Here is a 26,903-nt window from a genome sequence, read left to right as displayed (position 1 = left end):
TTAAATGCTTATTTTTCCTTTATCTTTGTGCGATTCTGATTAGTTTATGTTGTTTAGCATGTTTATTAAAATAAACTTTAACTCTTTTGCTTTTGTCCATGGTGAACTTTCTAGAGAATAAGTTTATTGCATCCATTAGTAATAGGTATTTCCCAAGTTACTGAAAACTATTGTGGAGCAGGGACTAACTCCAGAGGTCAAAAATGAAAGCCTGGAAGACAAAAGTTGTATTCCACTAGATGGCCTCATGTTACTGGAATTTACCCTTCAATCTGGCTCTTTTTTTTCCTTTAAATGAATCAAATCTGGTACACCGTAAGACTGCATAAGCTTCAGAGCATTATCTCTGTTAAATCCTGTCATTTAAATGGGATCATTCCTGATTCTCTTCACTTCTGATAAGTTGGTGGCTTTTAGACCTAAAGAAGTTTCTGTTCTACCTTACATCCTTATTTTCTTCATTACGAAGCCAGTTTGTGTCTTTTACACTTGAATAGTTGGTCAGGGGAATGCATTTTCCCAAAATTAAAACTGATGAACGACTGACTTCACCGGGCTTACACAGGAGGAAAATTTTGGAACTGCTGGACACAGAATAAAACAATCCCTATCATGAATTCTGTTTATATGGAATCCAGGTCCCAGCAATTAGGCAGGAGGAATGCAAATGAGAAAGGTAATACTGTAAAAGTTTCTCATAGCTCAGGCTTGTGGCTCTGGACACAACCTAAAGAGGTTCTCACAACAGGTCATCTTGACTGAAAAAAAGATAAAAATAAGAAAAGAAAGATCAAATTGAGAAAACAAAGGCAAATGAGGGGGGCTTTTGTCATCACGTCGGAACATCCAGCAGACAACCTGTGAATATTTTCTGCCCTCTAGCTTGGCTTGTTACAGCCTAAGTGAATATTCACACCCTCTGCTTAGTATGTTGAGATATTTAACTGATTGTGCTTGTGGGCCAAACCTAAGACAAAACTGCTTGTGCACACCTTCCAGAATGATTCAAGAAGCTGTAACTCAGAGGTCTAAACCACACTTCTGGGACTCTAATTTGTTTCTGACGTGAAATTATCTGAGACAAGAGCAGCTGGAGAGCAAGGCTTTCCCACACTGAGTGCTTTTTATGAGCTCCTGCTGGCCCATAGCTGCAGATAATGAGAAGCAGCTTCTGCCACATACCAGAGCAAAGAACACCATTTGCAAATTGCCGCAAATGACAGCTGAAGAAAATGTTGAAGTGGCTGGACAATCTGGACAGTCGGGTTTGTGTGATGGAGCAACGACAGGGAAATATGGGGAAGGAAAAATGTACGTAGCTTGAATGAGCTGATGAAACAGGCTCATGTCCTGTTTGCTAGAAAATAAAATAGAGGGAGCCAGATATTGGTGTTGAATGGAAAACAGAACAGATCTTGCACTCACGGAGGATTAGAGTTTTCAAAACTCTGCACCAAAAAGGTACTTATGTATCATTGATGTATCCGTATATATGACGTATATATCTGATGTATTTATATGTGGAGGGCAAGAAAGGGTTTTCACAGTAACAAAAATTTTTTGTTTTCCCTTCTAAGACAAGAAGTAATGAAATACAGGCCTGAAAATCAGATAGTTGAATTCCTAAAAAAGAAAATGCCAGTGCTAGAATAAATTTGGCTGGGATTAAATCATGAAACCGTCCTTACTTGTGCTAATGCACCTAATGACTTTTGGTCTTTTGGACTCATACCTGAACAAATTTAACAAATTGATAATAGACCCATATAATGCTCAAATACACTTTGGCAAAGGCAACTATCAGGGCTCCTGGGGCAGGTTAAAGCCTCTTCAGGTAATGTATCACAAGTTATTAGAGAGTGCCCAAAGGAGGGACACGAGGATGGTGAAGGGTCTGGAGGGGCCATCAAGGAGTGGCTGAGGGTGCTTGGATTGTTCTGGGAGGACACTGAGGTCAGACCTCACTGGGGTCTGCAGCTTTCTCATGAGGGGCAGCTCCGATCTCTGCTCTGTGTGACCTGTGACAGGACCCGAGGGAACAGCTGGAGCTGTGTCAGGGCAGGGCTAGGCTGGATACTGGGAAAAGGTTCTTCCCCCAGAGGATGAGGCACTGAACAGCCTCCCCAGGGCAGCGGTCACAGCCCCAAGGCTGACAGAGCTCTAGGAGTGTTGGGACACTGCTTTCAGGGACAGGGTGGACTGCTCGGGTGTCCTCTGCATGACCAGGAGTTGGACTTGGATGATCACAGAATTCCAGAACGGTTTGGGTTGAAGGGACCATAAAGCCCATCCCATTCCACTCTGGTCATAACCAAGGACACCTCCCACTAGACCAGGTTGCTCAGAGCTCCACCCCCTGTGGTTCTTGTGGGTCCCTCCGAACTCACGACATGCTGTGATTCTACAACAGCGGTTTGGAATATAATTTTTATAAATAACATTCCTCCGTGTGTGTGTGTGCTTGCAAACTCCTTTAACCCACAGCAAGCCAAGGGCACAGCGCCACTCGCGGGCGTTCCTGCTGCCATGCCACAACTCCCCGCCAAGCTCTCGGGGTTTCATTATCTCCTCTCAGGACGCCCAGCCCGTGTCCCCGAGCCCCAGCCGGCGTTTACCGCCCTCAGGGCTCAGCCACCCCCGACATGGCGGCGCCGGGCGGGACGCGCCGAGGCGGTGCCGCCCCCAAGATGGCGGCGGGGGTGGGCACTGCCTGCGCTGCCACGCTCAAGATGGCGGCGGGGCGGGTGTCCCGGCCCCCGGAAGGGGCGGTGGGAGCGGCGGCGAAGCGGAGGCGGAAAGGGCCGCGCAGGAAGCGGCGGCCGGGGCTCACCCGCGGCCACAACACCGGGGCTGCGCGGGGCAGGTGAGGGGCTGCGGGGCGATGAGGGAGGGGGAGACGAGCCAGGCTGAGCCCCCGGGGCGCGGCGGACGGTGACCCGGCGGTTACCGCCCCTCTCGCGGCCGCCGCCGCCAGTCCCCGCGGCCTCGGGCCGTGCCCGCTGTGACAGGCCCTGAGGGACGGGGACAGGGACGGAGCCGGGAGGGAGCCCCCAGCGCGGGGGGGAGCGGCAGCGCCTGGGCTGCGGAGAAACCTGCTTTTGTATCGCTTATCTCAGCAAGAACGAGCCTGTCCTCTCTTTTCCCCTCCCCGTAGGGAGCGCCCCTCCTTATCTCATGCTTGCCAGGCCGTCTCAGGCTGTTCTCTCCACATTTTCCTATTCTGTGCGGTGTGCCCGTGGTTTTTTAAGCTTTTTAAATTCAGTTTGGTAGTTATTGATCAAGAACACGGCACGTCGAGCTGTTGTTTCCTGCAGCGAGGTGGGGGCAGCAAAATTCCGTTTGCCAGCTTTATTGCATATATAAGGGTTTTTTTGTTGTGCAGTTTTTTAATTTTTATTTTATTTTTAAATTGGGTCAACTTGCTAATGTAGAATGAGATGTTAAAGCTGCGCTTGTTAGCTCAGAATAGTACCAGGAGGAGCATTTATTGTGCACAAACTGCATCTTTGTAGGGATGAGGTTGTTCTTTTCCCCCTTTACTTAATGGCAAGGCCCAAACCTAGTGTAGGTTGTACTCGTTGCATTTGTGTCTTACAGGATTCTTCCTGCTCTGTTGGATATTATGCTTATTTCTCTTCTTATGTCACCATCCTTTTACTGTTCTTTAGTGCTGTATTGCATCCCAGCACGTGGCTGCAGCAGTCTGCAATTTTTTAGGTTGTATCTTGCTCTCTGTTCAAATTGGGTCATCCCAGGTGACTGGGAATCCACGTAATGCTTGTTTTCTTTGGAATCCAGTCTCATAAGGAGTCAGGTTTGGGCTTCATGAAGTTGATCAACATTACAGCAGAGAATTACAAACTGACCCCTTCCAGCCAGCACCAAAAAGAAGGGTAGCATAAGAACAGGCTGTCAGTGTTTCAAATTTTGTTGGAGAAGGCAAAATTTTTTCTTTTCCATTTCCATGAGATATTTTGTTTTTCTCCTCAGTTGCCATTTCCCCATAATGTGGTGCAAACACTGAGGTGTGTTTGCGTCACAGTGGAGGCTGTACCAGAGGCCTTGCTGATAAGTTTTCCAAAATCTGTCTTTTTTTTTTTTTTTGCAAGTTGTTTTTCCTCAACCACTGAATTTAACAGGCATTCAACCTGTTAAACAGGTTTACTGAGTTAGTGATGCTTTGCCCTCCTCACCGGAGAGCACTTTTGTTCTCGTCTTATGTTGTTTTCTTACATTAGAATAAAATAAATACTTGTTAGATACAGTTGTGAAAAAGTCTCTCAACATCTGTATAAGATATTATTCTCATGGTAGCATTGAGTTCATATTTATTTTAATTATCTGTTATTTCTCTTAATTATCTTTATGTTTTTAAGTGGAACATTACTGTTGTTTCAGCCCATGTGTGCTGCAGGAACAGTGTAGACATGGTCACGTTAGTTCAGTGAAGGGAAGGAGGACAGGATTTCCTGCACGTTGCTGCTGATGCAATGACTTTCAGGTTTTCTGCAACTTTGATCTTTAAGTAAGCAGCCTGAATATTTTATTTGGTGCTCTAACCTCGAAGAGGAGCTACTTTGAGGACTTGTAATAGGGCATTTTTTAAGAGGACGCATTTTAGGAGCCCATTTTTTTTCCAAAAGAAAATAAATAATTTTTCTGCTGGACAGAGTCTTTGGGCTTTCTTTTCACTGGAGTGTTCTAGTTGGTGTTGACTTGGTGACATCTGCAATCTCTGCACAGCTTTCCTCTTATTTGTCTTGACCACAGGGTGATATCTCTGAAGACCTTTCATTCGTGCAAAGGAATTGATCTCTGGTTGAACCTGGGGTGATTTTCCTCTTTGTCCATTTCCCTTCGCTTAGGGGAACTGTCTGGTTGTCTAATCATTGTCAGGTTGTGTCTGAGACCTGTGCTACACAAACCACAGCTTGTTTTTTGCAGCTTAACTGGTGTGTCCTCCTCTACTCTGCCCCTTTTCTCTTTCAGTTGCACTGAATTTCATAACATTGTGAACGTTTCCTTCCATCAGAAATCGGTGCAAATATGGGTCCCCGGCGGAAAAATGTGAAACCAAGCTCAGTAAACAGGGAAGGTTCTGAATCTACCAAAGCTGATGAGCCAAAAGATTACATGAACCAGCTCTCTCATGAAGTGCTTTGCCACATCTTTAGGTGAGCAGCTCTTTAGAAGTCAATTTATTGTTTACTGTTACATAGTTTTTCATTATTTCTCCAGTCTTACCTGCATTGATGCTGGTGACACGTAGTATTCAGAAAGTGTGGCTGTACCACAAGTGAACTGCTGCATAAAAAGGGATGATAAATGTTTTTTCACTTCCTGAGTTCATTTGGATACTTAAAAAATTAATTTATGTGAGTGTCATGAACGTAGAACAAAGAAGAAATACATCATTGATATAATTCTGTTCAGCAGTGTATAGACATTGATTTTAGAGCAGAGATACATCTCAGGTAGTGCATAGTTGAGATGCTTGTTTTGAAATTGTTGAATCTGCTTTCTAGTGTGCAGAAGGGAAGTGGGATGAGTATTTAATCTTCCCTACAGTAAAGTCCTTCTCCAAGATGTTCACTTATCCCTATTATGTCCAAAACGTAATGCCTTCCCAAAAAATTCTTTGAAAACAACAGCCTTCCAAAATATTTGCAAATTGAGCATGTAGAATGAACTAGAAAATGAAAGTAGGTTTAATTAAACCATGTAGCAACTACGTGGCAAATGGCTTGGTCAGCAGTATCTGGTTTAATTTAAATTAGATATGAGGAAGAAATTCTTCCTTGTGAGGGTGGTGAGGCCCTGGCAGAGGTTTCCCAGAGAAGCTGTGGATGCCCCATCCCTGGAAGTGTCCCACGCCAGGTTGGGTGGGTCTTGGAGCAAGCTGGTCTAGTGGAAGGTGTCCCTGCCTGTGGCATGGGGTGGAACTGGGTGGGCTTTACGGTCCCTTCGAACCCAAACCATTCCATAGTTCTATGATTTATTAGAGAATAAAGCCTCTCTCTGTTTTAGTATTATATTTGTACCTTGAATATTCTAAATTCAGTGTCAAAAATTGATGAGTCATTCTGCTTAGCAAAATTTCCCATTTGAGTTGAGCGCAGTCTGAAAATTCTCTTTGAATGAATGTTATTTCATGTTAGAAATACACGAGTTGGTGCAGTCAGGCTTGGGATGTGCTTTAGTTTAAAAAACAGAAAAATCAAAAAGGATCCAGCTTCGATAAATCAGAGGGGTGTTTTTTCCTCCCCCAAAGGTACCTTCCCTTGCAGGATATCATGTGCATGGAATGCCTGTCCCGGAAGCTGAAGGAGGCGGTGACGCTGTACCTGCGTGTGGTGAAGGTTGTGGATCTGTGTGCAGGCCGCTGGTGGGAGTACATGCCCACAGGTGAGAGACACCCTGAGCACCACTGGCTGCTCGGCTGGCACTTAGAGTGACATTCATATGTGCAAAGTAAATTTGCAAAAGCAGTAAAAGTACTTGGATGTTTCGTTCCTTTTGGCTTGTTTGGGTGGCTTCCTTGAGTATGTGGTTTGGAAAGTTTCTGTCTCTGTGTGTATAATACAAATACTGGGTGTTGCTGTAGCAGAAATGGGGATTCTCTGTAGCCATCTGTAAATACTATCTGTGTTTGTCTGATTGTTGTAAGGGAGTTTATCCAAGGGTTATTCCAAGAAGAGGCTGTTTGCATGCAGGCAGGAAAAAATACAATGGAATGAGAGAGCAACTCATCTGCCAGCACTTAACAATGTAAGAATAAGTTTTGATGTCACACCTCAAGTCATCTTCAGATCAATAGATAAATTTTTCAGTCTAGGTGAACCCTGTGAGTATTAGGATTTCTGTTGGATTTAAATCACGCTGCTGGGATTTGTTGGGGGAGAGACTAAAACGAGTGAATTTGAAAGTCAGAGGAGTTACAAATGGAGATTTATTAGGGCTGATACCAGGCAGGTAGTTGGACCTAGCATAAAGTGACTTACTTTTTAAAAATCCTTTTTATGTGTTCCCTTACATTAGATTAAAATATAAATCTTTGCTTTAAGAAACCATCTTGTTTCTTTGAGAAATGTGAGCTGTGGTGAATAGTGATGAACAGATGTAACTGATCCAGCTGGGGCCTTTTTGAGCCACGTAGATGATAAATGGAATTCCATGTAAAATAGAGACACAAAGCCTGACAGTTTGCAGAGGTCCTTCATCTGAGAAAGGAGAGAGTGTAGCTTACCCTGTATTCCACTGGAGGAAAACTGTAGCAAGCCTGCAAAATTCTAGGCAGGAGGATGTGTAGGTCATGATTTCTAAAACGTGGAAGTAAAAGACAAGCTGTTGCTTCACTGAGTACAGCTTTCAACACCAGAGAATTTACACTGCCACATAAAGAGAACAGTGTATTTGGCTTTCCCTTTACAGCTGAGTGTCTGCTGTCACACAAATACCAAATCTGTTGTTGTCATCTTAGGTTTCACTGATTCCAGTTTCCTAACGCTGCTGAGGAAGATGCCAGACATTGAACAACTTTATGGTCTTCATCCCAGGTATCTTGAAAGACGCAGAGTCCGTGGCCATGAAGCTTTCAGCATTCCTGGAGTTTTAGAGGCTTTGCAGGCCTGTCCAAATTTGCTGGTGAGTGGTTGGACTCGAGAGACAACCTCCTTCAGCAGCAGAGGTGGTGCATGTTAACAGAGCAGAAGAAATGTGATGGAGCCTTATTGCTTACAGGGCTTTGTTTTCAGACGTGGCTCTACAGAGGAGCAGTTACTTGTGACCCTATTTGCTAATTAGTACTATTTTTAGTTGCACCAGTGGGAGTCACAGGTGCTCTTAAGTCCAGAAATGAATTAAAACTGATCCCTCTGCTTTTAAAAGGACAAGTCTTGCTAGAAATTAAAAGTGAAATAACGCCTTGCATTATGTATAGTGTGTTACTGAGAAGTTTGTGTAGTTAAGAGGATTTTTTGCTTGAACTGGTGTTAGAGCATTTGCTTTGCTTCCTTTTATCCAGGGTGTTGAGACCTCTCATTTAGAGCTGGTGGAAGCTATTTGGACATACATGCCACAAGTTCACATTTTAGGGAAGTTTCGTAATCGTAATGGTGCTTTTCCAATTCCTCCTGAGAACAAGCTGAAAATACCTATAGGAGCTAAAATTCAGACTTTGCACTTAGTAGGTGAGTGTGGTAATGATGAAGTAGTTGACTTCAACACAGGTGAACTTAAAGACTTTGAAACTCTGCAAGATTGTAATTCTTTTTAAGAAAGGGACTTTGGGATGTGGTGTCTTTGAGATATTAGTTGCCGTATATGTGATAGCAGGTTCAAAAGGCAAATTCTAAAAAACTGTGTTGACAAACCGAGGTGAAGAACTTGTATTTAAAGTGCTTACAGCTTTTCTCACATGCCACATAGCAAAGAAAAACTTCCTTTTTAAAGCCAGAAATTTGTCAGACAGTTTATGGTTTCAAGCTTGTTTAAAATATTTGTTTGTTTTGTTTATGTATTACTAGGGGTGAATGTCCCTGAGATTCCTTGTATTCCAATGCTGAGGCACCTTTATTTGAAGTGGGTGAGACTCACCAAACCACAGCCTTTTAAAGATTTCCTTTGTATCAGCTTACGTGCTTTTGTCATGAGGAACTGTGCTGGTAAGAGGGATTCATATGTGAAGGGGATGTTAGAGCTTGTAGGAAATGTGATTCTGTTAAAGCTGCTCAGGCACCAAGTGTAAATGGAAGTCTTGGAATTCAAGATTCTGAAAGCAGTTGTTGTTTTATTCGTGGTGTTGGACAGAAATGTATCCCTGTCCTGTATGTTATTTGGTGCTTTGTGGTTCCGACTTCCTAATCTAGATGGATATATGTGGATATTTTTTAATTCTCTCATGTGACAGTCATTGACATCATCAGTTCAGTGATGTCAAGGGAGCAACCTGCTTTGTCTTTGGCTTTTTCTGTGTAGGACCCACAAATTCTCTGAAGTACGTTCCCCTGGTGACAGGCCTGGCTTCTGCTCGAAATTTGGAGCACTTAGAACTGGTTCGTGTTCCATTTCTTGGAGGACTTATCCAGCACGTGGTAGAAGATAGCTGGAGATCAGGTATGAAAGTTCTTGTCACTCATACTTAAACAAAAATAAGTAAATAAATAAAAGTATCAGCAAATACTGGAGGCATGTGAAGCTTAGCTTTTTTTGTCCGTAGCATATCTTTGCTTGGTCCTTATTTCCAAGTTTGGAATGGTTAGCACTGTGGTTATGGTGCGAAATATGTGTTTTATTTGGTATTGTTTTGATATTCTGACTGCAGTTGACTGATGAGCTGCCTTCAGTTGCAATTATTGGTGAGCAGAACTAGCAGGGTTGGAGGAGAGCTGAGTGCAAATACTGGTTTTATTGATTTGCTAAAAAAGATGTGTTCTGTTCATTCACTTGTCAAGACAACACTGATGGAAATGTATAAGGCTTAAAGTGATTGGTGACAAGTGAAAGAAGGTTGTTTTTTATTTACCAGGTGGTTTTAGGAATTTGCACACTATAGTTCTGGGAGCTTGCAAGAATGCACTTGAAGTGGATCTTGGCTACCTCATCATAACTGCTGCACGAAGGTATGGCCTTCAGATCTCCCTTTGCCCCCTTCTCCTTTTTCAAAATAAGTGACTTAGTAATGAAGTCCAGGAAGCAGAACAGCTGTCAAACGTTTAAGGAATGCACATTTAACATTTATATAACAGGAGTGTTCTGTGGTTCCAACAACTGGAGTGTGTCTGGTTCTGAATCCCTTCGTGTCTTAAGACTTGTACCTGAAAAGTGTGGTGCTGTTGGTCTCACAATATAGTCTTATATATTAATAAATAATATATCATCATAATACATTGTAAATAATAAAAATTATATATAATATATATTTTATATATACAAAAATAGATGTGACTGTCAAATACTGCCGTAGAGATACAGCAGATAGCCTCTGAATCCTGCCACAATTGAAAGAATTCTTTCATTTTGAGAGGCCATCTCCTTGAGTGTTTTTAGTGGCAATTGTCTTTTGGCATGAATTTTAATAGGAACAATTCTTAATTACAGTTAACAATTCTTAATTACATTCAGGTTGCACGAAGTGCGGATCCAACCTTCCTTGACCAAAGATGGTGTTTTTTCTGCTTTGAAGATGGCTGAACTGGAATTTCCACAGTTTGAAACTCTTCATCTAGGATACGTTGATGAGTTTTTACTACAGTGTATGACATTTCTTTTAATATACATAAATTATTTGACAAACATAAGGATTATGTGAGGGGACGTGTTTTCAGTCATCACATGCTAAGAGAGATTAAAAAGAATATTAACATTGCCTGTATTGAGGCTGCTGATTTCATACAGCCATATATGTTCTTCCTGACTTTCTTAGTGAAACTTAGTGAAATTGGGAAAGTCTCAGCTTTACTGACCTGAAGGAATAATCTGATCAGTTTTATGAAATGGGACTAAAATAGGGAGTTAGAAAATCATGCTATAAAAGGCAAATTTACTGCTGTGTCTGCCGCTATCTTTTTCTTAGGTAAAATGACGAGTACGGACTTGGTGAGATACGGCTTGGCTGATGTGGTTGAAAATCCAGGAATTATTACAGATATTGGTATGAAAGCTGTAAATGAAGTTTTTTCTTTCATCAAGTATCTGGTCATTTACAACTGCCCACATCTACATAACCCAAATAATTGGATCACAGGTATTGCACACCTTTGAAATTTTAGAGCTATTATATGAATTACTGTGCTAAGTAAACCAGAATTTCTCTGCTCATAATACTGCTTGTTCTGTTTCTTAGTAAGTACAGTAGATGATGCTTGGTTTGGAACCATAATGATGCTGGTAGCAGTCAGAATGGAGATACAGAGGATGCTCCTCTCAAATCTGAAAGGGGTATAATGACAAAGAAGTGAGATGGGAATCCTTCAGGAAATGCTTCCCTTCTCTCCTGCAGATCATTCAAGGTGGACCCGCCTGGTTGACCTCACCCTGGTGCGCTGCCACGCCATAAAGCTGGATTCTTTTAGTCAGTTCATCGAGTTATTGCCAAGCTTAGAATTCATTTCTCTGGACCAGATGTTTAGAGAACCTCCCAAGGTGAGTTTCAGAGAATGGTTTTGCTTTTTATTGTTGCCAGCTCATTGGAAATACAGTGTGTTCCAGCTGTTATGCATTCTTTAGAAGTTGTAATTAATTAAAGAGATTGGTAATAAAATTACTCTGGTTGGTTGTTGCTGTTACCATAATATGCTGGGGAGAATGATGCTGCTTCTGCAAAGGGGAGCAGTGGTAAGGTTTGATCTTGTACGAGTATGTGACCAGAAAATAAGAGTCACATTGATTCTGTTGAGGTCTTTGTGGACGCTTCATTTTGCTGCTCTTTTTATACGATTTCTTTCATACTTGGGGATCTGTTTACAATGCTAAGAGGTTTTTATGAGTTTTTAGTGGGTGAAATAAGGGTACTGTTCACTCTTGGAGTGGTTTCAAAGCTTAGGAATTTTATTTCTTCGTGCTGTCCCCTCCCACACTGTAACACAAATCCTTGTTAAGCTGCTGTAATGCATTGGAAAATGCCTACGTAAAAAAATGCTTTCTTCAGTCACTAGTTCTATCTTGAGGCTGTTCTGGGAAGGCTGTATATATAATCTGCTGTTTGTATTGTAATGTGATCCTATAGCAAATGGAACACAATAAAGTAAAACTATGTGCTTTGTGGAATTCTCTTTCGTTAGGAGTTTAAAAGAGTGTAAGTTTTCTGGATTACCTGCCTGAAGATAGACCTCTGCAATGCATAAGGAAGTATAAGGGACAGTCTCTCTGTTAGTGTTGTGCTATCTCAGAATGCTTTTTCTGTTGGCATTAGGGAATGTTGTTGAGGTAACTTATCCATTTTTTCAAATCTTAATAGCTGCTCTCTGTTTCCAGGGTTGTGCTCGTGTGGGCCTAAGTGCAGGCACAGGAATTGGGGTCTCCTCTGCCCTAGTCAGCAATCAGAACTCTAACAATGACAACGACAACAACAATAACCACCAGAATAACAATAACCCAAACATCCACCACAACAATCACCAACACCCAAATGACCAGAATGAGGAGAATGAGCTGCGGCAAGATGGTCAGGCTGAGGAGCAGCAGATTGCAGCTGAGGGTAATCTTTGTGAAGCTGTGTAGCAAGTGGTTTTATTTGCACTGGCAGACATAGGATGATAAGGAAGATATATATGGAAAGCCTGTTGCTCTTTCAGTTCCTGGTAGCCTTAATCCTTCTGGGGGACTGTCTGCGTGTCTCTGATACCTGTGTGATAAAAGCTGTCCTTGTGTGGTGTCTGATGGCTGTTACAGGCACATTGCAGGGCAGTGATGTGTGTCAGTACAGGTGTTAGCAAGAAACAGTCTGTGTGACTCCCCTAGGAAAGTGCCAAGCATATTTTAGACTGCTCTGGTCAGAGCTGGGAGACATCAGTGTCAAATGGTATACTTTTAATATTTCCCAGCAAAGGCAAAAGTCATTGGAGGGAATTAATATGCAAATCCTGGTTATGCTGCTCACTGTGGTAGAACAAGACTTTTGAGGAGGAGTGGAAAATTTGGGTGAACTAAACCACAAAAGTTAGGCTGGATCTTTGGCTAAAGAGGTGTAGAACAAATATGTGAGAGCCTTTATGCAACCCAGACTCCCTGAAGGAATCAGGGCAGCTGTTACTTATTTCTTGATAATTCTTACTCTCTATGGGTGCTTGTGGGCTCTGTTCATTCTGTTTCCTATTCTTGACCTCATCTTCATCTTTTCAGCACTGAATGAGATGGAGGAGGTGGCTCAGGAAGAGGAGTTTGCTGCTGGGCAGGGCCAGAATGAGCTCCCGGCTCACAGCCAAGCTGTTGTTCCTATGGAGGTGGATGAAGAGCAAGCAGGTAACTCTGGCTTCAGAAAGAAATGACCTTTTGGTATCTCCTTCTCGAGGGGTTAAATATTTCAATATAAGTCTGGCTTTGGATGTTTTTCTTTAGCTGGGTTGTCTGTTATGTTTGGAATAATGATGCTAGCACAGCTCTCTTCTGTGAAGAAATGTATTCTGTTTTAAAGTCTGTTCTACAGTCCAGAGTTCTCTTTGCATATGGAGTGAAATACCTTGATCTTAAAGCCTTATTTTTGTGCTCAGTATAATAAGAGTCAGAAGGCCTGAATGAACTTGTCTTTTGCCTCTGTGTTGATGGCCTTCTTTCACTGCAGCATGTGGATTCTTTTTTGCTTTTTTTCAAGCCAGAACAACTTGTTCTGGTGTTAATTTTATTTGTGTTAGTGACACGAGGCAGTCTTGATCTCTTTTATAGCCACTATTTGATGGACAACATAATTTTCTACTGAATATACCAACAACATGAAGTAATGTCCTTGTATGCTGGATCTGTTCAGTTTTTCAAGATTTAGAAGGATAAATGCCAATGTTCTGGCCAACATTTCTGTCTTTGTGGTGGAGGTTTCAGGGACTGTTTTTAATATGTAGTTTACTCATACAATTATGGAAGAACCTTTAAGCTGTTCTGAAGCAGAGAAACATTATAGAAAACTTGTGTTTTGTGGTCCATTGTGACACTTCCCCTTCCAAACTAGAATGCTTTAGTGCTGAAATGCTATTCTTCTATTTAGATTTTAATGGAGGAGCCACAGAATGGGTGGCTAATTTAATTAAATTATTTCTTACCACTTTTTCGAGCATTTTTAAAAGTTCTTCAGCACTTTAATCCACATTTGGCTTGTTTTTACATGAAGTGTTGGTATTCTACTTTTCAGGACCAAGTGGCATTCAACCTGTTGTAAAAGCAACACCTATTACTATCCATGATTCAGACAGTGAGGACGAGGAGGAAAACATGGGGACTTCAAGAGCCTGCATTTCCAACAGCATTGCACAGAATTACTCAGATGGAGAAGAGAAAAGCAGAGATCCAGTGGAAACTAGAGAACCTTCAGGTTTGGAATACATGGGTTCCTGGGCATTGTTAAACAATATTTAAGCTTTGATCTTTCCGTAAGTTTTTGTTCAGTTTTACGTCTAGCTTTGTTATGAATCTAGAAGGACACATTTCTGTGAGCTTCAGTCACAGATGCTGTATGGAAACAAAGAAATGGTGGTGCTGCACTGATCAGAAACCTGCAGCTCCCCTTTTGGATTTCCAAGTGGCCAGAATTTAGCATGTCTGTGAAGCCAAATTTGCAGCTGTGTTGTCAGATGAAGTAAATACAGTGTTGAGCCTTAAGGAATATTTAGCTAAGCAGTTAACACAAAAATTTGCATTGTGAAGACAGAGAAATACACTGGTCTAGTACTGGTTTAATTTGCAAAGCCTAGGACTTAACAAAGCAGTAATGGCTCTTCCTGCTGTAACTGGCTTACTCCCTACCCATCAATCCTCTCCCTTTAGTACATTTATTTCAACAAGACTGGCAGTTCCAGCTTGGGAATGTGTAGAGTGTTGTGCCTATAGTGTGAATGTCAGTTCTGGTTTGAGGATGAAATAACCTGTGTTTGGACAGAATTTGCATAAACTTTTGTACTGTCAGTGATGAGGATTTGGGGCTTGGGTTAGTGTAATTAGCAGAGAGGATTAAGACAGTAGACTTTCAGGAAGAATTTCTTCACTGAGATGGTTGTCAGGCTTTGGAAGGGGCTGCCCAGGGCAGTGGTGGAGTCACCATCTCTGGAAATGTTCAGGGAATGACTGGATGTGGTACTCAGTGCTCTGGTCTGGGTGACAGGGTGATGATTGGTCACAGGTTGGACTCAGTGGTCTTGGAGGTTTTTCCCAACCTAAATGATTCTGTGATTAGGTTCCTGTTATGATTTGTACACTGTTTGGTGTGGCTTTTTATTCATCTGTGGACTGAGACTGCTGTTACCTACTGACATCACACCCCATCCCCAGGAGGGGGAGCTGGGGATTGCTACTGAAAGCAGAACTTTAGTACTATCTCTGTTACTATTTGATTCCTCAGTTTTATTCCTCCTATTTAGGAAAACAGAAGCCTATTTAGATAAGATACTAGAAAAAATTCTTCCCTGGGAGGGTGGTGAAGCCCTGGCACAGGTTACCTGGAGAAGCTGTGGCTGCCCCATCCTGGGAAGTGTTCAAGGCTGGGTTGGATGAGGCCTGGAGCAACGTGGTCTAGTGGAAGGTGTCCCTGTCCATGGCAGAGGGATTGGAAACAGATGATCTTTAAGGTCCCTTAGAGCCATTCTGTAATCCTATTCTTAGTGTGTGTTTCATATTTTTGTGCTTTGGCCTATTTAAACAGTGAGCTGCTCTGTGACAATGTGAGCTTCTCTGGCAGAGTTGTATCTCATCTACTGACAAACACCCCAGCACATCACTACAAAAATAGCTACCGGATATCACTGAGAGTCAGCAACTGCTAGAAATATTAATAATTCCCATAACATAGCATGGTCCTGATGAGATTTGTCATTGGCCTCTAGGCTGCCTTCTGTTTTAAGTAGTCTTTAAGAGAGTAGCACTCAGCATTTATTTAAGCTGTGTTTTAGCTTGTCTCATTGTTCTCCCTTCCTTGACTCTCACAGTAAGTGGTAAAGGCAAGACACCCCTGCGGAAAAGATGCAGTGCCAGCCAAGGGGGCCAGACAAAGCAGTTCCACACGGAGGAAAGCAGCTGTGAAAAAGGCTGTCAAGTAACCAGTGAGCAGATTAAAGCAGACATGAAAGCAGCGAGTGACATGCCTGAAAGGAACAAAAGCAAAGATCCTTATGCAAGCTGCAGTAATGCTACAGGATCAACGGGAACATCCAGCTCCTGCAGTGCTGCTTCTCCTGGCCCTGATTGTGCACAGACAGCTCATGGCCACTGCGCTGGCACCAGCCCAGCAGCTGGAGAGGAATCCAGGCAGTGTGTCTGCTCGCCTTGTAAACGGGAAGGTTCCAGCGAGAGAGAGACTGAGGAGAGCTCTGTTTGTTCCAGGTGTTCCTCTTACAAGCCTCAGGACACGCAGCAGAGGACTAGTGGGAGTTGTGATGGGGAATGTCCATCCACGAGCGGAGCCTGCAGGAACGGACCAAGCAGCGCTGGGGCAGATTTTGCACTTAGGACACGGCCAAACTGTGGGGCTGCGGGAGACACAGGGGAGGAGAGGACTAGTGGGAGTGCCTGCGGGGCTGCCAGCGAGGAGCAGAGCACACAGCCCAGGAGCTGTGAGCTGCAGGACAAGGAGGAGTATCCTCGCCGACCACTAACCAGAGCCAGGAGCAAGCTGTCCCACGTCCCTCTGGTGTCGGAGCCAGGTATGATTACACACAGGTAGCAGTGTCTGAGTCAGCTGCAGTGCTTCTGTGAGACAGCGCTGAGCACCTGCAACACCCGCAGGTAGCACTGGTGGCAAACATGAAGTTTGTTAGTTAACAATTTAAAACCGAGTGGCTTGTCAAAAGGTCTGAATATTGGTGGGGCAGAAATTACTTGATTTCACTGCCATGACTAGGTAAAGTAAGAGATTTCTTGAAAATACCAGTGACTTCTTTTCCTCCATGCAAGTCTTTCTGTATGTGTTATCTGTACATTCTAAACAGTATTTTATTTACTCATTTGAAAAGCAGTTGCAACTTCTTTTGACAGCTCTGTCTTCCTGTGAAGGCTGTTATTCACTGGAACATAAAACTGTGTTCCCATTATAATCCTGCCTTCAAAAGGAGGAAGACAGCAGGTACACTTACATCTTGGCAAGAAGGCAAAGGTTAATAATGGCTCCTTTATCAAGCAATAATTACAATTGAGCCGAGCTTGTGGACCTGCATACTGGGTTCTGCTTCCAAGTGTATAAGGCATGTTGATCAAACTTGTTCAAAATAGTCCTTTTGTTAAATAGATTCGTGTTTCACATTATTGGTTTGTACATTCTACATAAAATAAAATAAAATAAAAATCCTGAAGGGCTGAACGAAGGGAGAAAAGAATAGATGTGAGAAAGGAACTTGCTGTTTCTTTCAAAAACACTTGGTTTCCAAAATAGTTATCTTAGTCTGGCACCACCTCGTATATCCAGGATTCTTTGTTTAGAATATCTGGCAAGTAAAATGAAACTGAAAAATCTGTGTGTGTTGGAGGTAGAAAAGACTGATAGCAAATGGCTGTGTTAACATGGAATGATTCAAACACAGTATGTCCTGGTGTTTCTCCAGTTTATCTTAATGTTCCCAAGTGTTATTGAAACCTGAATCACCTGGGATGTTCTGCAGCTAGACACATCTCAGATTGAAGAGGTGATCTTCGTGTTAAATTTAAAATGTCAGTTTTACCTTGCCCCATTATGAGTAAAAATTAATCTGCAAAAATCAAAAGAAAATATTTCTTCTCTATCCTCAACCATTACCAATGCATGAAGCAAAGTCAGTCAAATTTAAGTATTAAATTATGGTATCTTTCTGAGTGTATCTCTGTTTTCAGGTTTCAGTTGTTAGTCAGGAATCTGTTCTGCTTGTGGAAAAAAATGGTCGAGCATTTCCTATATTTAGCATATAAAGAAGTGCTTTCCTAGCTCCATACAATTATGAGTATGTCTTTATGCACTTTTCCTCTTTGAAGCATCAGGTGTTAGCTGATGCCTGAGGCAGAGGATGAGACTTGATGTGCCATTTTTGTCTTTTACATCTGTATTTTACACATAGGACAGTGAGGCTGCTTCTGCCTGGTGAGACAGGGCTTTTCATTACTATGACAGAACGTACAGCTCCTTGGAGTATAACCTGAAAATGCTTTGTTGCACAGCTGGAAATGTGTTTTCCATAAATGGTCTAAAAATGTGCCTTGAATATGACAGCTTTCTATTATTCTAACATAAAGGACATTCTGGTTTTCAGCTTCTGTAACAAACTATGTTTAATATTAGAAGAATTTTTTTTTCTTTCTCCTAAGTTATTTACTCATTCTAAATAGTGCTTTACAGTGTTTTAAGCCAAATATTAAAGACTTTGAAATTTTAAAAGCATTATCACTACAGACTAACTGGCTAGAGGATGACTCATGTAATTTTGATTTTTACTTTAATCAAAATGTAAGCGACACTTGTAATGTTTGTTTTTTTTTTTTAAAAAAAAAAAACCTTATTTTGATTTGTTTTGTAGTGAAGCTTTTCACATTTTAAACTGCATATTGCATTACACCTTCTGTAAAGGTTTCTTGGCCCAAGGCTGCATCTCAAACAATTCCACACAAAATCAGAAAGTTTTTCCTAGAGTCAGGCTAGGAGGTATTTCACTGTCTGAACATACTCCAGGAACTGTCAGAAAGTTCCCTGGAGATGATGATTCACAGGTGCCATAAGTTGAGTACTTAATATTCCATCTCTCAACCTGATCCCCTAAAGCAGTAGCCGGAATTCTGGAGCTCACAGCCCACTGGATGCCCCATAATAGCTTAGATACATATATATAGGTGGAATTTTATGATGAGTAGGAAAAGAGGTATTTTTTTATTTTAATGGTAGTTTAGCATGACGTATATGAAGATTGTGAGGTACATTCCAGGTTGCCCAGAAAAGCTGTGGCTGCCCCATCCTGGGAAGTGTTCAAGGCCAGCTTGGAAAGGGCTGGGAGCAACCTGGGGTAGTGGAAGGTGTTCCTGCCCATGGCAGGGTGTGGAATTCAGGCTTTACGTTTCCTTCCAACCCAGACCATTCCATGTTTCTCTGAGTAGTTTGTACATAGACTTTAATATTTTGCACATCTCTTTTGACTCGGAATCTTTGTGGACATGATGTATGTTTTAACAAAAAAGTCAAAGGAAGCTTACTGTTAGTAAAATAATATCTAATTTTGATCTGTTAATCACAGAAAATTAATTCCAGGGCATTTTTTTCCTCTCAGTGTTGGAAGTAATGGTAGTGGTCATTTCTTTTCGAAGACTCATCCTTTAAATCAAGCAGGAATTTGATGTCATTGTTGTATGATATGGAGTAAGAAGCAACTTGGGAATGTTAAGTATTTTGTACCTGGGTATCCTGTGCAATATTATGAAAAACTTAGTGACAGTTATGAAGAGCAGACTTTCAAGTAGTTTGAGATTATTTCTACTATTTAAACATTAAAACTATTTTGGTTCTTGTATTTGTCAAGGATGTTCTGTTTCCTGCAGTAACCTAACAATTAATCTTCTGTTCTCTTCTTGGTTCCACATCTTTCAGTGATGTTGAACTTGTAGGTTCAGCATTCCTGTGTTTTCATCTATAAACAACCCGCCCTCCTGCCCCGAGTTATTTAGTGTGAATGGTTCTGAGCCCAAATGGGTTTTGTGCAAGAAGGTATAAAGTTGTTTTCAAGCCACGCAGGTGTTTTGATCTGTATGAAATGTATGTCCTGATTGGCCATTTTCAGCCAGGGAATGCCTCCCTTGTTATCCTGAAATGTAACAAAGGAAAGATTTTTCCATGTTTTTGTTTCCAGAAGTAGCCAAGCCAAAGCCGCGGCAAACCACCAAGCGGAAAAGGACGGCCGACAAGTCCACAAGTACAAGTGACCCGGTTATTGAAGATGATCATGTTCAAGTAAGGGCTTTCTCTTCACTTCCTACAGGTTTATCAGCTATGGCTGATAAATCACCAGTAGCTTACTCTGTAACTTCAGATACCCATTGTGAACTGAAGCTGTGTTATATTGATTAGTATCCAGTTAATATCTTTCCATTTCTGGCAGTATCTTTTAAAATTCAGTTTAAGTTTTTATTTGGTTTTACCCTTACATACATTTTTTTCTTTTTTTCCCAATTTCCACCAGGTACTGACTTTGAAATCCAAAAACCTTGTAGGAATCACATTGACCAATTGTGGAATAACAGATTTGGTACTGAAAGACTGCCCCAAAATGATGTTCATACATGGTATGTAGTTCATGTCGTGCTTGTCTCCTCCCTCTGGCATTGTTAGAAATTCCTGAAACAATTAAAGTCAGTCCATTGCTTATTTTGTATTCATCAGCTGCATTGCTGCTTGTCAGGCTGATGCTTAGAACACCAAATATTGCTGCTTCTTAGTTTGATTGCCTTTCCTTGTAACAGGTTTAATAAAGATTAATATCTGCAAATCAACAAATTAAATTATCTGACAATTAGGAAGATGAATAGTTTATTGAAGAGTGATAATACAATAATTGGAAGTTGATGAAATGAGTTTCAGAGTAGCTTGTTTTTTTCTCTCATTTCTTCATGCTTCCTTAGATTATTTAGCTGACGTGATGATACTTTCCTCCTTGACATGATTAAAATCTGTTTTCAATTATAGCACTTAGGTTGCATTACATTCGCATGCCAGGGCGTGTGACTGGTCCTGTATTTCTGCAACATCTACACTTAAGACCTTTTCTTCTGACATGAGATGTATCTATTTAGCAGAGAATAAAGAAACGATTTGTTTATTCCAGAAAATGTCTCAGAACATACATTGATTTTGAACCTAATTTTGGTTAAATGAGCAGTGTTGCTGGAGAGGAAATAGCTTTATTTTCCATTGTGTGGTTTCACAATACTCTATATTTGATCTGATTTTGAAGTCAGTGGTTTTCAATTGTGGCAGTCCACAGATCATTTGAGGAGGCTTTGTGAAAGGAAACAAAGGGAAAAAAAAGGTTATTGTTAAAAGAAATTTGACATGGCCTTTTAAAAGGATCCTTCTTACAAGTTCAAGAATTAAAAGTTTGATCATAATATGGAATAAATGAACAGCTGGTGTATTTCTGATATACCTAAATTGCCAGCTTAACTTCAGTTGTTCTCTGGTACTTACATTACTTGTTTGCCTTCTTTAGAAACTGTCAGCCTTGCAAATCTCTGACAGGAGGCTCCTAAGGTCTTTTCAGGATTGTTTCTTTCAATAATTTTGTTTACTCTCTTATAGCTACAAGGTGCCGTGTATTGAAACACTTGAAAGTAGAAAATGCACCAGTTGTCAATCGGTTTGACTATGCCCAGTGCAAGAAGTTAAACATGGATCAGGTTCTGGATCAGATTCTCAGGATGCCACCAGAAAGAAACAGGATCATTTATCTTCGACCAATGCAGCAGGTACACAACCAACCTGTGAACACACCTGAAGTTCTGCCTGTGGTTTTCAATTGATGCAAGAAATGTAAATGTTACAGTAACACAACTCTGAGAAACTTCAGGCCATCGAGGCTTTTATTGCAGAATCTTGGAACTAAGACTAAGTCTTAAAACTCAGTGCCATCCATCTCCAGTATTCATTGCATTAGAAGATACTGTAGGATGTTATAATGCACTGAACTAATTTAAAACTGAATAACTAAAAGAAACTTTAAGAACTAAAAGGAATTGTAAGAACCTAAGTGCTACTAAGCCAGCTTATAGCTGTATATAAACAGAAGCATGACACAGGCACAGGTATCTGAAATCTGTTCTATTAGATTGAGTAACAGCAAGTTAGAGTTTTGAATAGACTGCTGTGCTGAAGGCAGCATCCTTCTTGTGATGTTGAACAATGTTTTAAGACAGTTGTGGTACTGGGAACGGCAAGAAGCAACATTTAGTGACTTTGGTCATTTCACAAGTATCTAAGAGGGTTAAATTAAAGATCTGGAATGTTGGGTTTTTTTAACTTTATCACTCTTACCAGAGCATTCCGGATTGTACTTGTGGTGCTGCTTCTCTTCGGCTTTTTGGCTTGATCTGCCAACGAGGGAAGGCAGATTGGACATAAAAGCCATTTCTTTTTTGAAACCAGATCTCTTGCTTTAGCTCTTAGAGGACAGTGCTCTAAATGAGGGGGTAACAAAAACCCAAAAACCCAAAACCAACCCACTCCCCCTAATCCAGGGACAAATTCTGAGATGTGAATGTAGTTTTAGACCATTATGTAATTCTATGAAGTTTGCTTACAGATTGGAATTGTGAAACACATCAGGAAATAGACATTTCCTGTCCAATTCCACTACTTGAGAGGATTCATTGACAAAGCTGCACTAGAAAAGTTTTAATCATGTATTTAATTATGTATGTTGTTTAAAATTTCTTTCTACTGGACATGTTCCTCCAGAATTTGGGGTGTTTGGATATCTGTCTGCTCTTGACTCTTAACATCACATCTCTTTGTTTCTCTTGGTCACAAGTCTTTGTTTCCTGCTTTTCCCAGGTTGACACGTTGACTCTGGAGCAGAAGATCTTTAGTGGCCCTTATCCCTACCACATCTGCATCATTCATGAGTTCAGTAACCCCCCCAATGTCCGCAACAAGGTGCGAGTTCGGAGCTGGATGGACACGATAGCAAATATCAACCAGTGAGTACCTGCCCTTCAGGGACTGTGCAGAAAAGGTGTTCACTGCTCAGTGAGCAGCTGCAGCTTCACTCAGACCTGCTGGATTCTGCCAGCCAAATCAAAGAAAAAAGCTTTGGTGGCTAGGGAAATTTGAATTCTAGATGGTGCAATGTAGAGTTTCAGTGTCAAGATGCATCTCATACAAGCAGACTATAAACCATGTAATTCATCATATAATTCATGCAGCAATGATGCAGTTGTACACTGAAGTAGTCAGGAAGGCTGAGAAATATCTTGAAATCTAAAAACAAGTTACCTTTAAAAAAGAGTGATTTGCTCCAAGTAGTTTCTTTGGAAGGTGATGTTTAATCAGTATGAGCTCCTTAGAATTCCCATCAGCAGGGAATTGTATAGAGTGGCTCTCATCTTTTTAACCAGTGTTTTTGTTGTGCTGGAATTTCACTAAAATTACCAAGAGAGCAAATTTACTTCTGAAGTTTTAGTTGCAGCTGTGTTGGGTTGTTCCTCGATGAGACAGAAAGGTGTACTCAAAGATACCTTCACTGGTTTCTCACCCAAACTGTACCTGCTGGCTATGGTTGCTCTCCAAAGGGAAGGGATTGATTCTGAGTTGGTGTGAGGGTCTTAGTGCTTCTATGGATTTGGGCTCATTAAAGAAAAGGTTATGCAATAGGATTTCCCATTTTCTTTTCCTTCTCCCCCCTTCCCAATTTCCTATCACTCCTGGCTATAATCTCTTCCTCCTTCTCTCTAGAGAGCTTATTAAATACGAGTTCTTCCCTGAAGCTACACGAACTGAAGAAGACCTGAAGAAATACACTAAGTACCCTTGGGGACGAGATATCTACACTCTAGAAGGTGAGCGTTCGTAGAGAGCTGAAAACTGATGGCAAGTCTCTTGTTGAGATAAGTAGCTTTGCATCATTACAATAATTCTAGAGAGGAGAGTGGAGGAACTTTGGTACAGTGGGGGAATGAAACGAGGAGATGCTTTTCCTGCATTAGAGTGACCGGTCTATGTGATAATCAGGTTTACTTGCTGAAGAGATGCTGCAGGAGTGACACTGTGCTCTTTGGATCCTCATCCTGTCTGTCTCCTAGGCATTGTGGATGGTGCTCCTTACTCCATGATCACTGACTTCCCGTGGCTGAGGTCCCTGAGAACAGCAGAGCCCAACAGCTATGCCAGATATGACTTCGAGGATGATGAAAGAAGTGCGTAATCTGGTTTGATGTGTTCAAAGAACTTGTTGCTTGTCCCAAGCCGACCTTTATTTTTCAGTTTTCTAGTTCTTGGGCTATTTTTGATAGACTGTGTTGGGAGCTGGATGAGTCCAGCAAAGGAGAGGGCCACAGTACTACAGCAGTGTAATGACCAGCTGGGGTCCCTAATACTGACAAAAGCAGAGCCAGTCTGGTGCTCCGCCTTAAAGTGTGATGGGTTTGTCACATCTGGGTGCATTAGAAACACAGACAAAATTAATTCTGTGGTGTGTAGTCCCAGCAATTTATGCCCTGTAGAGTTTACCGGCATTGCTGCTGAAGGCTCAGCTGAACTGCTGCCTCTGGCTTTGCTTTGTGAAGGCTGTTAAGGTAGGCTGAAGAGAGTCCAGCAGAGAGAAGTGTGAAAACTCCCACTTGGGATAAAAGAGGAAAGAACTGGACTTGAAAACTCTGGAACAGACAATGTGGGTTAGTGTTTGTTACAGATATGCCACTTTCTATTTAGGAGCTTGTCTTCTCAAATATTTTAGTAGGCAGTTCCTAGGGCTCCACTGAAGACCTTGCTTGGTAGCAGAGAAAAGTATGTTCTTCCACTACTTCATTAGGAACATCTTGGAATCTCCTTTGTTAGAAGTATTTTTAATTGACATTGTTTTGGATATTCTTATCTAGCTCCATTTCAAGGGCATGACTCTCAAGAGGGAGGAAGAGATTTTCTCTGCTATACCTTTATCTGGTTTTATTTTTTAAATTTTATTTTAGACTGATTCATAGACTTAATGCTTGTACTTCAGTATGTAGGCTGAGTTACCAAAAAGAATTATATGTATTTGATTTAAAAGAGTAATTAAATTAAACATGATGTTAAAACCCTAAAAATAAAGACAAGGCTTCTGCTTTATCCTTAATTACTTTTGTTTATAAAACATTGAAGTGATCACTGGAATGGATAGTGTGGAAGTATGTCAGAGAGGCCTCAGGAAAGGGTTTGTGTTGCTCTGGGATTCCCTTCACTCAGCCATAGTAAGTTGACATATGTTTAATAAGTATGGGAGCTATTGAAAGGTTTTAATACAGGGAAGGCAGAATGCCTCTTCTGCTTGAACAGCATCCCTGAAATGTAGCTCCTCGATGGAAGATTTTTCCATTTGCTTTGCTTTCCAAGACTTCACGCAGAGCAGATTGGCTGGTGAACTTCTCTGCAGGAGATATTCGAGCTTTTGTTCTTGTGTGCCTTCCCAGCTACCATCTACGCCCCGCGGAGGAAGGGCCAGTTGTCTGCAGACATCTGCATGGAGACCATCGGGGAGGAGATCTCAGAGCTGCGGCAGATGAAGAAAGGCGTGTTCCAGCGCGTCGTGGCCATCTTCATCCACTACTGCGACGTCAACGGGGAGCCCGTGGAGGATGACTACATCTGAGGGGTGCTCCCCCAGCCTGGCACCCCCCCTCAGTTCTCATTGGCACTGCTGGCCAAGAAAGCAGGTGGATCCTTTCCGAATGCAAAGCATTTTCTTGAAACACATACTTTGCAGTTGCTCTCACTCATTTTGGAAAAAAAAAAAAAAAGATTATGTAGTTAAATGTATAATGAAAAGTAAAAATTGTATACTAAGGTTTGTACATAGAGGAAACAAAAGAAAAAAAAACTTCCTAATACTGAGACTTTATTTCATATGTTTATACAATTTAATTTAAATTTCATTTTAATGAAGGCCAATAATTAGGAACAGGGAAGAATATTTGAACTTTTCAGCCCATACAATTCATAGCAGTATTTTTTTTCCTTATAAACAGAATTCCATTTGCTGTGTTAAAAAGAGTCATCAGAGTCTCTTTTAATCTGTGCCTTTTTCTTGAGCATTTAAGAGTCCAGTCTGAGTAAACCTGTTGAGCACAATCTTTGTGTCTTGTGTGCATTTTTCAAAGGGACAGAATATTCTACAGCTGTTGCAAAGAAGGCCAGAAGCAGGAAAAAATGTAGCAAAGTTGGTGATCTGTGGTAGTTTCTAGAATTATCAAATACATTTTGGGGGAAAGGAAAAACCCCATGTTGAGCACCTTGGAAACAGAAGATATGTTCTAAAGCATTTTGTACTGTTCAATTTCATTTTAATAGTGTATTTGACTCTGTACTATGAAAAGTAAGTTGCTAATTGTTGGTTCCACTCTAACATAAATCTGCACATACAAGCTGGCTGTAAGCTGAGTTTTTGCTTCAGGCAGGCAGAAAAAGGGATGTGTAATTGCTTGGTTACAGCTGTATCAGCACAGGATCCATCTGACACAACCAGTGAGCTCTCGGGCTGGGTCGTGCTCACTCGTGAATGCAGATTTTCCATATGGTCAGTAAAAACTGCTGCTATTTGCCCCTGATTGCGTGTGTTTGTTGTGTATTGAAAATGCCTCTGGTTCTCACAATGCCACGGGTGTTTTCTGTGTATGTCCAGGATGTGCTGTGAGTCCAGGTATAAAAATGCACAAATTGGTGTTGAACTAGCTGGGCTGTGCTGTTGGCACTGTGTTCAGGGGGTGGGAGACCTCTGAAAGGCCAGTCTTGCTTCCCTGTGGAAGTGTCTCCTTGAATTCCCAGCTGTGGCTACACAAAGGCAGCTCAGCTCTGCCAGGCCCTCAACTCTGGCTGGATCTCTCATCCATGTTTTTTTAAAGTTGTGGAGTTACCATCCTAAAAAATGACACTTCTGTGGTAAAAGCCCAAGAGCGGGTTGGTTTATACCGTTGTATAATTTTGCACATCATAATGACTGTGATTCTCTGAACTTTGGTGTAAATGTGGCTAATGGGGATTTCTGTGATACTTAGCTCTGTAGAACTGAAGTGGCAAAACTGCTCAGCACAGCAAAACCAGCATTGGTTTTCTCTGCATCTCTCCCTCTGTGGAAGTTCTTGAGGTAATGTGGAAGTTGAAATATATGGGATAAGAGGAAGAGAATTGTGGGAGCAGCAAGAGATTTGGTATAGCATTTTCTCACCCCTGCTCCCTACTCTAACTGGAGGTGGACCACTAAATACCAGATGAGTGAATGTTGTTCAATTTGCTTTAATGCAGGATCAGAGTTAATGATTTAGTTATAACATATTTAACAATAGATAACATATTCAATGATATTCAGACAAAACATAATTGTGACCCTTTCTAGGAGTGTTTCAAGTAATGTGAGTCATTGATTCAGTCATGTTTACCATTTTAATACAGGAAAATGTTACAGAGTTTCTGGAGTATTGCACCAGATCTCCATCTGGTATCTCTTAACTTCAGCATTTTGAAGAAGTATTTATACAAATAATGTTTATTTATATTCAATATTTCTGTAAGCAGTTGA

The 26,903-nt window shown here is 41.3% G+C and overlaps 1 protein-coding gene across 3 annotated transcripts; it reads left to right on the top strand.

The window, feature by feature from the left end:
* The first annotated feature begins 2,779 nt into the window (after nucleotides 1-2,779).
* Nucleotides 2,780-25,935, top strand: FBXO38 (F-box protein 38). 3 transcript variants are annotated; one of them, XM_027901848.1, is made up of 22 exons: nucleotides 2,780-2,863; nucleotides 4,990-5,174; nucleotides 6,272-6,405; nucleotides 7,481-7,644; nucleotides 8,024-8,189; nucleotides 8,526-8,663; nucleotides 8,977-9,114; nucleotides 9,527-9,620; nucleotides 10,123-10,253; nucleotides 10,574-10,744; nucleotides 11,000-11,142; nucleotides 11,974-12,196; nucleotides 12,841-12,960; nucleotides 13,841-14,020; nucleotides 15,627-16,340; nucleotides 19,494-19,594; nucleotides 19,824-19,926; nucleotides 20,939-21,105; nucleotides 22,190-22,335; nucleotides 23,090-23,193; nucleotides 23,437-23,550; nucleotides 24,802-25,935. In XM_027901848.1, exons 2-22 carry the CDS (start codon nucleotides 5,047-5,049, stop codon nucleotides 24,978-24,980), a joined length of 3,558 nt encoding a protein of 1,185 aa, XP_027757649.1. In that variant the 5' UTR covers nucleotides 2,780-2,863; nucleotides 4,990-5,046; the 3' UTR covers nucleotides 24,981-25,935. The 3 variants fall into 3 exon arrangements, with proteins under 3 accessions (XP_027757649.1, XP_027757639.1, XP_027757658.1); XM_027901838.1 differs by having other exon boundaries at nucleotides 2,786-2,863; nucleotides 5,033-5,174; XM_027901857.1 differs by lacking the exon at nucleotides 2,780-2,863 and having other exon boundaries at nucleotides 5,062-5,174; nucleotides 7,557-7,644.
* Nucleotides 25,936-26,903: the final 968 nt, after the last annotated feature.

The sequence above is a fragment of the Empidonax traillii genome, unplaced genomic scaffold (genome assembly GCF_003031625.1).
Source record: "Empidonax traillii isolate 1590-97213 ecotype Southwest subspecies unplaced genomic scaffold, ASM303162v1 scaffold22:size5013007, whole genome shotgun sequence".
Lineage (NCBI taxonomy): Eukaryota > Metazoa > Chordata > Aves > Passeriformes > Tyrannidae > Empidonax > Empidonax traillii.
This window is presented reverse-complemented; position numbering and strand designations above follow the sequence as displayed.

Coding starts and splice junctions, on each gene's coding strand:
- FBXO38 (XM_027901848.1), top strand. CDS start 5,047: ATGGGTCCCCGGCGGAAAAATGTGAAACCAAGCTCAGTAAACAGGGAA. Junction 8,190..8,525: donor TCAGACTTTGCACTTAGTAG/GTGAGTGTGGTA, acceptor ATGTATTACTAG/GGGTGAATGTCCCTGAGATT. Junction 10,745..10,999: donor CCCAAATAATTGGATCACAG/GTATTGCACACC, acceptor TCTCTCCTGCAG/ATCATTCAAGGTGGACCCGC.